The sequence below is a fragment of the Erpetoichthys calabaricus genome, chromosome 2, assembly GCF_900747795.2.
Source record: "Erpetoichthys calabaricus chromosome 2, fErpCal1.3, whole genome shotgun sequence".
Taxonomy (NCBI): Eukaryota; Metazoa; Chordata; class Cladistia; order Polypteriformes; family Polypteridae; genus Erpetoichthys; species Erpetoichthys calabaricus.
In genome coordinates this window covers 64659688-64673494 of record NC_041395.2, presented here as the reverse complement: position 1 = coordinate 64673494, position 13807 = coordinate 64659688, and the positions used below count along the sequence as shown (strand labels likewise).

The 13807-nt window shown below is 38.2% G+C and overlaps 1 protein-coding gene across 2 annotated transcripts in view; it reads right to left on the bottom strand.

Moving 5' to 3' along the window:
- Positions 1 to 13364, bottom strand: part of LOC114645937 (L-lactate dehydrogenase A chain-like) — a 34456-nt gene extending 21092 nt beyond the window's left edge. The window contains exons 1-3 of one of the 2 annotated variants that reach the window (XM_028793863.2): positions 13273 to 13364; positions 7433 to 7594; positions 2560 to 2677 (exon numbers count right to left, since the gene is read on the bottom strand). In XM_028793863.2, the coding sequence (XP_028649696.1) occupies positions 2560 to 2677; positions 7433 to 7561 (247 nt within the window). In that variant the 5' untranslated portion in view covers positions 7562 to 7594; positions 13273 to 13364. Of the gene's footprint in view, positions 1 to 2559; positions 2678 to 7432; positions 7595 to 12929; positions 13036 to 13272 lie in introns of those variants that run through there. The other variant, XM_051923004.1, reaches the window with a different exon arrangement.
- Positions 13365 to 13807: the final 443 nt, after the last annotated feature.

Below are 13807 nucleotides of genomic sequence, written 5' to 3'. Positions count from 1 at the left end.
CCTGTTATACCTGCATTTTTATCACTCTTTAATTTAATATTGTTTTTATCAGTATGCTGCTGCTGGAGTATGTAAATTTCCCCTTAGATAGATAGAAGACGTACAGTAGATAGATAGATAGATAGATAGATAGATAGATAGATAGATAGATAGATAGATAGATAGATAGATAGATAGATAGATAGATAGATAGATAGATAGATAGATAGATAGATACTTTATTAATCCTATCTATCTGTCTGTCTGTCTGTCTATCACATATTCACTACATGAAGCAGTTCAAACCTGTCATGTCTGTTTTAAAATTGTTATTGATATGAAGTTATTCAGTAATATAATCCAGACAAGGCACTGTATATCATTACAGTATGCATCTGTTTATTTATAATTTTAATTTTTTTCTGAAGCCAGTTTAAAATTAAAACTATCAAACAAATCCTGCATAATACTAGAAAACGCTAGGCTGCTTCCTCAGAACTGGCGACAATACAGTGCAACAAATACTAGATGGTCAATTCAAGAAAGACTTCATATAGCTTTGTAATACCAAATAGTTTTCACCAAGGAAAGGATGAGGCACCTTATGAGACTGACATGCAGCATTTAATGTTTTGTGCTGCAACTGTGTAACTAATGTAGCAAATCACCAAATGTGTGAATGCTCTATTAGTCGTGCTTCTGGTTATTGTGCTTATTATTTAATATTATTATTATTACTATTTAATATTAATATTATTATTGATGTGCTTATTATTGTGGTTATTGTGCATCAAGACAGCTTATTCAAAAAACAGAGTTATTGGGGCAGCACTGGGTGCAAACTACAAACCGACACTGGGCAAGTCCACTTCACGGTGGGCACAGTTACTAACCCATTCATTAAAATTGTGCATTTGTGTTTGCTGACTGTGTGTATACAGATAATGAATTGCATTAAGCGATTATGACAATGTTTTGCTACAATTTATTTAAAGTACATTTCGCTTTGGTGTTTCAGTAATTGGGAGTATAACTGAACAAGTGTAATAGCAAAAGGGATGATTATATCAAGTAAGCTGATTTGAGCTTTCTATTAAATAAAAAGAAGCAATATATTTTAATTAATTGTTACTTTTAATTGGTCTGGAGAGCAGCAATGTCATGCATGTTGGTTGAATGTGCAACTCAATGTGTACTCACTAACTACGACAATACTGCTACTTCTACCTTAGGTCCTGCTTAGAGTCAGCAATTGAACTAACCTACTATATTTGTTTTAACAGTTAGGGAGGATATTAGAATACCTGGATAAAATCTACAAGGACACTGGAAGATTTCCACAGACTGTGCCTCGAGTGGGATTTCACCCTCAAAGTCTGGTGTTATGCATAATCACACTAAACAGTGCAACTCCATATAATCCATAAATAATTGCATTTTTTTAATAAAAATATCCTGCTTTGTATTCCAGTCAGTTTATTCTCATATTCTCATCTGTTTTATGACAGGTTTTATGTAAAAACACAAATGTCACAAGAAGTTGATTCCTTTTAAGATGCTTTTGTTCTATCAATAAACAGCTGTAGTATGACCACAGAGTTTGCTTACCGCCCAATTCTATTGTCTTTAATGCTCCTCCTGGGTCACAGCAAAACCAACAGTGTGTAAATCGTGTCATTTTCTACCCCTTTTAATCCAGACTAGGGTGACCCTGGCAAGGGGTTGGGGGGGGAGGGGGGGGATGTGTGTTTGCAGGAGCCTATCCCAGCTAGTATAGGGTACAAGGCAGGAACAAACCCTGGACAAGGTGACAGTCCATCACAGGCCGAACACACACACACATACACACATCCACATTTCCGGGCCAATTTAACCTCACCAAGCCACCTAACCTGCATGTCTTTGGACCGTGGGAGGAAGCTGGAACACAAGGAGAACATGCAAACTCCATGTAGGGAGGACCTGGGACACAAACCCTGGTCTCCTTTCTAAGAGGCAGCATAGTTTAGTTCAACTGTTAAGTCTAAGTACGTCCTGTAGTAGTAGTAGTAGTAGTAGTAGTAGTAGCATTGGCATGTATAGTGACTGCAATAAAACAATTTAAATAACCAATTAATTAAAATATATTCCTTTGAGCATTAGCACCCTTAAAATGTATATAGGTCTAAAAAGTTTGTATAGAAAGCAATTGTTCATTTAAAATTGGCAGTTTTGCTGTCTGGTGGAAAATGGTGGCAACTAATAGACTTGTCCATGAATCTCTAGCTGTTCCTAACAAATATGCAGATGCTCTCAGGCACTTTGAGAAATCCTTCAACGTGTTCAAGGTCTCCTCCTACTGAGCTGTGATACTGTCATTTTGAATGACAAGTCATTTAATTTTAAAAATCAGTTAATTGAATGGTTCTTAAAAACAAAGTAACTTAACATGTGGTAAACCATTTATATGATGGCATGCCATTAAACGCCACCATCCATATACTAGTGATTTTCAGTTCATGAAATAAACTTATTAAAACCCACAAGTCTACCAAAGACAACAACAATGGCCGATGGGACCACAATATTGATTTTCAGTACCTTTTGCGGCTGTGATTTTGGATGTTTTCAGGAAGAGACTGCCATGCTGCAAGTCCATAACTTCTCCTTTGACCTTCTCTTCCATCACATCTATAAGTGTTACATCATCAGCTATATTCTTAAAAAAAAAGACAAAAAATCTCAGTTAAACATTTCACAATGACTAGTGTTTTTATTAGTTTATGGCAGGCTTCTTGCAAAATTATCAAGTCATATTCTTGTTTCTGGACTTTGCACTGTGTTCTGCTATATTTAATGTCAAACAACAATAAAAATTGATTGCATTCATTTTTTTAACAGTTAGCAGAACAAAAACTCCCACCAGACTTTTCAGTATAGCTTCTCAAGACATGAATAAAAACTTTGAAGCAAACAAACTAACACACAGTACAGCAGAAACACAGTTCACTCCAGAGACACTTGTGGATTTACTCATTAGAATAGCTGGAATGTAATGGAATGGCCATAACTTGGAGTCAAAGTCGGTCAAAAGCAAACTCTTACTGTACATACAGCTCTTCTCATTGAAGTAAACACCAAAGAACAATCAACTGTCCTTTGGTTCTTACTGATAACTACTTCAGATCAAGCACAACCTTTACTTATTTAAAGTCAAAAGGCAGTATGGCTACTCAGCTCAAATTACTGCAGGCCAATTTTTGTGCAGGGGTTCAGTCCGACAATTTGCCACTTTTAATCTCATTCCTTCCTTAAATAAACTGGCAGCCATTTCTGAGTTTTCTCTTGTGTTGTGACAATCCAGAAATTCCCAACATATTGAATTCGAATAACAATTATGACTAACTTTTCCATGTTTTCTCCTGTGAATATTTATTTTCAATTTATTTATTTTCAATTGATTTGGTTAGTAGTACAGTTGGTAGCACTGTTGCCTCATGGGCTCAACCTCATTACTAGTAACTGTCTACATGGCATTTGCATGGTCTCTTTGTTTCACTGTAAGTTTTGTCAGGGACCCTCTTTTTTTTTTTACTTCATCATCCAAAATATGTGAATTTAGGATTAATTGGCTATTCTGAAACTCGCCCTGTGATAGGTTGGCATGCTGTCCATGTTCTACTGCCAGAAAGAGTGGCAGAAGTACCAGGTAGTGAAACTAAACAAAGTGCAATAGTGCCATGTACAATGCAAATACTAAAAGAGTCTTTCATCTATCCAAAAAGATAAATCATACTGCATGTCAGAGACAAATCAAAGTTGAAAATCAAAGAAAAAATGACTATAATGCACACCTAGAATCTTTTCTCAAATCTGCCTCAAATATGAGCAGTGATGCAGTCATACAGTTAGGTCCATAAATATTTGGACAGAGACAACTTTTTTCTAATTTTGGTTCTGTATATTACCACAATGAATTTTAAATGAAACAACTCAGATGCAGTTGAAGTGCAGACTTTCAGCTTTAATTCAGTGGGGTGAACAAAACGATTGCATAAAAATGTGAGGCAACTAAAGTATTTTTTTAACACAATCCCTTCATTTCAGGGGCTCAAAAGTAATTGGACAATTGACTCAAAGGCTATTTCATGTGCAGGTGTGGGCAAGTCCGTCGTTATGTCATTATCAATTAAGCAGATAAAAGCCCTGGAGTTGATCTGAGGTGTGGTGCTTGCATGTGGAAGATTTTGCTGTGAACAGACAACATGCGGTCAAAGGAGCTCTCCACACAGGTGAAAGAAGCCATCCTTAAGCTGCGAAAACAGAAAAAACCCATGGGAGAAATTGCTACAATATTACGAGTGGCAAAATTTACAGTTTGGTACATCCTGAGAAAGAAAGCAAGCACTGCTGAACTCAGCAACACAAAAAGACCTGGACGTCCACGGAAGAGAACAGTGGTGGATGATCGCAGAATCATTTCCATGGTGAAGAGAAACCCCTTCACAACAGCCAACCAAGTTAACAACACTCCCCAGGGGGTAGGCGTATCAATATCCAAGTCTACCATAAAGAGAAGACTGCATGAAAGTAAATACAGAGGGTGCACTACAAGGTGCAAGCCACTCATAAGCCTCAAGAATAGAAAGGCTAGATTGCACTTTGCTAAAGAACATCTAAAAAAGACAGCACAGTTCTAGAAAAACATTCTTTGGACAGATGAAACCAAGATCAACCTCTACCAGAATGATGGCAAGAAAAAAGTATGGAGAAGGCGTGGAACAGCTCATTATCCAAAGCATACCACATCATCTGTAAAACACGGTGGAGGCAGTGTGATGGCTTGGGCATGCATGGCTGCCCGTGGCACTGGGACACTAGTGTTTATTGATGATGTGACACAGGACAGAAGCAGCCGAATGAATTCTGAGGTGTTCAGAGACATACTGTCTGCTCAAATCCAGCTAAATGCAGTCAAATTAATTGGCCGGTGTTTCATGATACAGATGGACAATGACCCAAAACATACAGCCAAAGCAACCCAGTAGTTTATTAAAGCAAAGAAGTTGAAAATTCTTGAATGGCCAAGTCAGTCACCTGATCTTAATCCAATTGAGCATGCATTTCACTTGTTGAAGACTAAACTTTAGACAGAAAGGCCCACAAACAAACAGAAACTGAAAGCCTCTGCAGTAAAGGCCTGGCAGAGCATTAAAAAGGAGGAAACCCAGCATCTGGTGATGTCCATGAGTTCAAGACTTCAGGCTGTCATTGCCAGCAAAGGGTTTTCAACCAAGTATTAGAAATGAACATTTTATTTCCAGTTATTTAATTTGTCCAATTACTTTTGAGCCCCTGAAATGAAGGGATTGTGTTAAAAAATGCTTTAGTTGCCTCACTTTTTTATGTAATCATTTTGTTCACCCCACTGAATTAAAGCTGAAAGTCTGCACTTCAACTGCATCTGAGTTGTTTCATTTAAAATTTATTGTGGTAATGTACAGAAACAAAATTAGAAAAACGATGTCTCTGTCCAAATATTTATGGACCTAACTGTATCAGCAGTTTTTAATACCAATGTTTCAATTTCACAAGTTGGAGGAACTTTTGGGATATGCAGCTCTCAGTTTTCATGTAGCAACCAGTTTAGAATTGGTGGTGCTTGTTCACATAATAATAATAATAATAATAATAATAATAATAATAATAATAATAATAATAATAATAAATACATTTTATTTATGTGGCACCTTTCCCATGCTCAAGATGCTTACACACAGAATAGAATGGCATCAAGATAAAATAAAAATACAACTGCTGATAATTTTATGTTTTGAAAAAGGCTTTCTATCATTGTTTTAAATATACCAAATGTGTCCACTAGGGGATGTCACAGATCCCCAAACCCCAGACACATATTGCTTTAACTCAATAACAGGTTCAAATCAGGGTGCTTTTAGAGGTTTTCTTCTGGTGAATATAATAAACACAATACTGTCCACCCATCCTTCCATTTTACGTAACTTTTCCACACTCTACTTCACTCCACTCCAGCAAGTGTTGTCCTTTTTTCCTTCTTCCCCAAGTGAAGTGAAGTGGTTCCCTTTATACTGAACCCAGGAGTACTTCCAGTGCTGCAACACTTCAAGGAGCAATCACTTCTGGGTCAAGTAAAAACCAAAGTAGGGATGCATGTTCTTGGCAGCTCCCTCTGGTGGCACCCATGGCACCCTGTAGGGCTGTCCAATGTGAGAACAACACCCATTTAAAGTCATGGGTATGCACATGGAAGCTCCAAATAAGGGAGACTGCTATTTCAAGTCTTGAGGTTATTACATAAACATGATAGGTGGTCTCCCCCTGTCCTTCCAGTATATGGACCTTTCAGCAAGGGAAAGCTTCCTCTGTCCCATTCAGGAAGTCAGTCTATCCTTGACATCCATTACACAAAAGAATCTTGAGGTTGAAAAACCTATAGGGTCAGTTTCTGTGTGCCCTGAGCTAGAGATGATCCTGTGCTGGCCTGGTCTCAGTACATATTTATGGAAACAAGACTAACTTTGAGGATTAACACTGTTGCAGTGTGCTTCAGAACTTTGGACTAGCAGCAGATCAAGAACAAAACTAAGTGCTGTTCCAGTGTGCTTCTTGGAGTCAAAGAAGGGGAACAAAGTTGTGTACTAACTTAAATCTCCTTGTGGAACTCTAATGGACTTTAAATGGTAGGTTATGTTACAAAATAAATTCTGCATGCATCAGACAGACTGTTACAAACAAGTAATGTCATATGTAATGGCAAATATGCCATTAAAAAATACCAAAACCATATTTTCTATTTAAATTTAGACTCAAGTATAGTGTGATACTGCAAAAAAATATTTAACTCAGAAAAAGACAAGTGATGCAGTATATTGCATAATATAAGAAACAGAAAAATATGGATCAACAAAAATGTAACCATAATCTTCAGTAAAAAGACACAGAGTCACTGTCTCTAATTAAGAAATCATTCTGCTATAAGTTCAGACAGTGCGTATTAAAAAATGCTGTTAGTTTCCTTCATACTGTATTCCTCTGGAGTGTCATGAAGGTATCTTTGTTGAGTGTTCTCCAGATCTGAAATGAGATCTTTCACACTAGGCATTATATAGCGCCTGTGCTCTACTATGAAGTTTGCACTGCTAATCTCATAAATGCATGTATTTTACTCTGTAAATGCTTTGCAATGGTGACATAAAAAAGACTGAGCAAAGTTTGTAAATCGTTTTCAATCACTCAGTCAATACCAATTTGAATCTTACAAAGCTGAGATCTACACTGATAGCATAAAGATTAAGCCAAGAATCAGCACTAAACAAAGTGCCAGTCCATTGTGGGACAAACAGGTCCTCATATTGTCCTCAATCATGATATATCCAGAATACAACTTTAAGAGTTCCTAATTGCCAGTTAAATAAGAACAAAGAATACTTACTGACTGGAGAATGCTGATTGCACAGGCCATGCCCACCTGTCCAACACCCACAATCGTGACTTTGGACCTTGCTTCAGCCACTATTCCAGGGCTGACTTCATGAAGTAACTTCTCCTTTAATGTAGCCATGATCCCGTACAGGTTCTGTAAACTTCTTTGGACCTGCAAATATACAAAAATGAACGTTGAACCTTTTGTATTCTGTGAAATGAAATGTTATTAGTTTTGATACCATGCTAAACATGAAATATATTTAATTGGCAATGTGCCAGTAACTGCTCTAACCCTGGAACACTGACTTTTGGGGTACAATTTGAAGTTTTCAATTCTGGGATTTTTCTGGGTTTGCTCACTGATTAATACCCATTAACAAAAAAGCAGATACTCAATCTTTATTTTGTTAAATCCGCACACATAAAAATGAGTAAGGATTTCAGATATTCAGTGTGTTTCCATACACCACAGTCTTCCTAGAGATTTCTCACCAAGCTTGTTCCATTCCATCTAAAACATTTGTGTTTAGAACTCTGATGATGTGAGAAACTCATACCAGTGCACCAAACCCATTCTGTTCTGATATGGATAGTGTTATGAAGAAAGATTTGTTCCCTGTTGGGAGGGGAGTGCTTGGGAGTTTCTGGATGGGCAATCAGAATTTAGACTTTATTGCATAGATGCACAAAAGCTATCTCAGTTCAATGAAGTGAGTGTTGTAAGTTGAGCAATACAATTTCTTATCACGAGATTACCTCACTCTGTATATTGTTCTCATCATTATCTGACTCTGACATTCCTGTGTTTTTGACTAGTCACCAATATTTTCTAAGACCTAATGAACATTGATAAGCTGGTAAATGGAAATAATTATTGGCCACCATTACCTTGAACCAAAGGGCGTATTAGCCACCTGACCAAAGGAGCGACCCCTTCCACTATTTACCTGTCACATTCCTTCCCTGTGACTTGTAAATTTTACCAATGTATTCTTGTGCTTGGTGTGTTCAAATAATCTCCTAAAGGACATGACTACTTTCCCACCATTATCTAATAACCTAAGAAATGCTGCTGCCATCTGGCCACAGGAGCTACCATCTCTTTTTTACCTGACTCATTCCAAACCTTCACTTTTGCAACTAGTGGTGGCCTTCCTGATTACTTTAGAGAAAAGGTGTGGGCTTTAGCTTTTAATATTTAACTCTTACACTGTTTGAAGCTAAAGTGGGTTTGGAAAATGGATAGATAAACAGATCATGCATACAGCCCCGGACATTCACATTTACTACACACCCACAGGCACTCTGATACACTGCTCATAACAGCACTTCCCCATTCTGCGATCCATTTTTAGAAAATTAATCTGGAATTTCAGTTCACTTTAGGACCTCCAGGGGGGACAGCAACTTCCACACCCAGTTATCTGAAAGACTGGAGTACTGCCAGTTCTTGGTTTCCACATAGCCCCCTAATTATGGGACCAGTTTTAAACCTGTTACCAACTTTCTGTGTACATCCTTGAGAAAAATGGAGTGTCTGAAAAAATTCACAATGAGAAAGTAGAAACTCTAAGTTGACAAGAGTTTATTTAAGGCTTTGACCCCAGGACTATGTTCCATCCTGTTGTTCCAACAAAACAGGTCTAGTGTAATAAAATGTTTATTTAGGTAAAATACTTTATTTTATGTATTTATTTATTGTAAGAAGCAAATATGTTTATCAATGTTTTAGTACTAACAGATTTTGATAAATATTAACATACCATATACAGATTCACCTTGGTGAACCGAGTGTGATGGTGGAGTACAATTGACAGGGCCGTTTCTGGGCGTAGGCGAGGCCCTCATGTGGTCAGGGTGCATTATTGCAGCCTCATGTAGAGATGACTAAGGTATCTTTATTTTGTTTACAAAAATTTGCAGTCTAAACACAGAGAATGTTTATTTTGTGATCCTCAGCAGCGCCTGCACTGTCTGCTGTATGCAGAAGTACAATCTGCTGCGCAGAAATGGTACTGGGTGATTTTTTTTAAACACAGACCAACCAACACTCGAACTCAAAGCTAATGTCCGATTATATTGTTTTGCATCGTTTTTGCATGCTAGCGATGTTCGGTCTTAACGTCTGACGGCCTACACAGTCCAACAATAACACAAACAACAACAGCGATGATGATGATATCAGTTCCCTGTAGAATATTGTTTGAGAAAGCACCATTTCTTTTTGAGAAATATAGTTCTTTGTATATGAAGTTGGGTATTTGTGCTTTGAAAAACACTCCCGAATATACAGAAAAAAGCGGAAATCTTTAGTATATGGTAGGCTACAGCCAGGACACTAACAGTTTAAGAAAACCTGCACTTGGACAATGTCATTGTAGTATAGAAGGGACAGTCACGGCGAAATAAAATTAAACGATCAAAACGGGAACAGGACTGTAGCTATTGAGTGAACTGCTAAAAGCCACTTTAACCCAAACTATGATCGATTGTATCCCAAATGGTCATATATTAAAACTTGCGTTAAAACTTATCACATATCGTCCTCTGTTGCTCACCACCATTTGTGAAATTCGCTCTGAACACGTTTAAACAGTTGTGCGTTTTTGGATAGGTGGATTGTATTATATGCATACAGGAGCATGCAGTCAGGGCCGGATTTTCCTATAGGCTAACTAGGCTTCAGCCTAGGGCCTCAAGATCAAGAGGGGCCTACATTCAAATTGTTAGCAAAATTAAAATTACACTATTCTAAAAACAGCGAACACTAAAACACTGAACCTAAAATAAGGAGAAATTCTACGCATATGACTAACAAACAAACATAAAAATGTATTGGTTAAGATCAACGCGTATTACGTATTTTATTATCTCTCATGTAATTTACAAACTTAAAAATGGAAGGTGAAAGGGCCTCATAAGTAGAATAGCCTAGGGCCTCTTTTCATATAAATCCGGCCCTGCATGCAGTAAATAGGAATTGTGGGTAAAGATTGCTACATACATTACATTCACAATTTCACTGAATTATGTCATTTTGCAGTTTTTAATTTATTTTATTAATTTAAACAACGTGTATATGTTACGGCAATGTCTTAGTTAAAAAACAAAAAAATATATATAGAGAATGTTACCATTATTAAAAAGTGCATTTTAAGCTAGTGGTTTAAATATTTTACTGTAGCACATAGTATCGTGCGTGAAGAAGGGGCCTGAGTTTCCTTGAAAGTTTGCATATTATAATCTTTTTAGTTAGCCAATAAAAGGTGTCATTTTGCTTGGCTTTTCTCTTCATAATGGCTAACACGGTACAACACCCTAGTACTATAACTATAGCATATAAAGCTAAATTTAAAAAGTGTAAACTCTCAAAGGTGGCGGGGTACCATTACCAAAAATCCTAGAACCTGCTCTGATAATTATAAACAACAGCAATTCGGGACTCACCAGCAGCAGCCCGCAACCCACCACACACTCACAATGGGAAAAGGTGGGTTGCAAAAATAGAAATGCATAAAACTATAAAGAAATTACTGTTATAACTTTCTGCTTTCATGCTTATCGAATGTTACATTTTATGTGTTGTGTTATTTTGTAACCTGCTCAATTTAGACCACGGGCACCTATGGGGGGAGGGGGGCATGGGCTGGAGCCTATCCCAGCTAGCACTGGGTAAAAAGACAGGAACAACCTAAATACACACGAGGGACACTTTAGCTACGCTAGGTCACCTAACCTGCATGTCTTTGGACAGTGCGAGGAAACCCACCGACACATGGGGAGAACATTCAAACTCCAAGCAGGGAGGACCTGGGAAGTAAACCCTTGTCTGCTTACTGCAAGGTGGCAGCGCTACCACAGTGTCGCTTGTATATTTTATTTTACTTTTTGAAACCCATTGAATACCCTTCAGTACACTTCGTGCATTCTTAACCTTTATCGATATAGTTAAATTATCGGAACTTTTGATTTAAGGAACAATGTGTAAAGTGATGTGGCGAATGGCTGTACTGGAGATTCGCAAAAGCGCCTCTGCCGCGCTGCTGCTAATGCTTTCGTTATTGTGGAGGTTAATGATTGTCAGTTCAGGGCCATCACTAAAAGGCTGAGCCTTGGCTGCGGACAGGATTTGTTTGTATGGAATGTTCTGTTATTCGCTAAAACATTGTAAATTTTAAAAGGAAAACGTTGTTAAAATGAAATTCACATATTTCGTTTCTAGATGCCTGCTTTAGCCATTAGAAAATATTTAAAATGAACCAAAAACCCAAATTCAAAACTCGGAAAAAATAAATGACAAAGTGCATGCGAGCTCAGCTTCTCGGTGTTAAATCGAAAGCGTTTTACAAGAGAGGCGATTTTTCTTCTTACTACAATTCTAAGAATGTGTTCATTGAGGGATTACGTGGTGTGGATGTGTCTAAAAAATCCTATCTCTCTTGAGCAGCTGGGAGACAAAACAAAAACCGCTGTGTTTTCAAAATCGAGAGGGCCAGACAAGAGGAGCAGCTCTGCTATTGTAAAGCGTGGATTATTTCCACCTGTCAATTCCTGTTGAGCAAATCGAATGACACAACCTTTGACAAAACAAGCAGTAATCCGAGGGATGACGAGAGTTAAACAAACACCTCTGGGCAGCACGTATGCGCTTCGTGCAGCTTGGTCCAGGCGGACAGCCCCAAGAAGCGTGGCGGACAAAGGTTGAAAATAAAATCTAATTAGTAGGCTAATGAGCTCTATAATGATATTAGTGTGCGCAACGTTGTCATGTCTGGCAAGCCTTTATATTGTGAATTGATTTGATTGTCACCTGTTCGCAAGTTCTGATCATCCTCAGAAATGAGGGCTTAGACATACAATTAAACGTCAGGAAATAACTTAATATTTATATAAATACTGAAAAGCTGGACATGTAATCACTGCAAACAGTCTTAGGGTTATGACCGACCATCGCAAGGCACGCCGGGCCAATTTGGAGTCATCGACTAGCCCGTGTACAGGCAGGTAATAATCTTTATTACAACTGACTACAAACCATTGCACAGTCTGTGTCACTTTATGTGTGTCATGAACTCATTGTCAAGCATCAAATCGAAGTCAATCAGTCAGCCGCCAGTTTCGTACATTATAAATCCAGTAACCAGATTAGTTTTTAACTGTGTATCACTTCAGTCTAATTCTGAGCATATTTTTCTGCTTTTACGTATACTACGCTAGCTATCCTGCGGTCCGTTGCTTTCACCTGCCACAGAAACGGGTGACAGAAGAGAAAACAGCGTACCGGTGGCGTGTCTGATTCGGTCCTGCAGTCAATTGCAGGGCACGCGCACACACAACTACTACTACTAAAAAGCCAAATGTTTACTTTTCTATAGCGCTTGGAAGAGCAATCATCAGTAGAAAGCACTAATTAAACCATACAAGGATGTGGTATGAGGGTCGCGCGACGTCGATGTGATGAGGGATGCATTTACAACACCAGAATCCAAGAAATACAGACGTACGTGTCAGGTGAGCACCTGGAAATCTCAGGAGACTGCTGCTAGGAAAATGAAATGTCTTGGCTACTTCTATCGTCTTATTATTAAAACACAGATCCTCACCAGGACAAGCGGCTGCAGAAAACACACGAATAAATATAATTTTAAAAAGGCGTATAAAAAGTTTCACCCATTCAAGAAACCGAGCTACACGTTTAAATGATTCTCAGCATCTGTTATAAACTACGCTTTCCTTTTCCTTTTTTGTTCTTCTCAATCATGCATCTTTAACGCAAGATTAGTTTATAACTCGCAGATGACTGTCAGTTATTGATTTCGAATGAAAGAAAACCTTTTGGTTGCTTACCGACAGCAGCTCACACGAGGTCTTTCTCTGTTCTGTTCTCTTCTGGGCAGCACGCACGTCACCGTCCCAGATGGGCCGTGGCCATGGCGAGGTGAAGCACCACCCTTCTACCTCTCTCCACCCAAAACATCTGCCAGGCAGCGGGCAGAGAAGGGAAAGTGCCGTCCATTCCCATGCATTGTCTAAAACATCCCGACGAGCTGTTCTTTGCTTTTTGTAATATAATTTGGACCGAAACAAAATCATTGTTTTAAATAACTTTAAATAAAGAACAAGATTAACGAATACATATAACATATTTTCATGTTGAGTCTAATTCGTGTTTGAACACAATTCTGGTCGGGTCCATTTATGAATGGTCTACATTGTGAAGAGAGTTTTCACGTGGGCTTCTTCTGATGACTGTCGATTTCCTCCAACAGTCCAAAAACGTTTAATGGCAGTTAGATTGATGCAGAAATGGTAAAGTGGCAGTTCACGATTCAGTCTGTGCCTATGACTGATTGTGGCCCAAGATGAGATCATATCTGGTCCA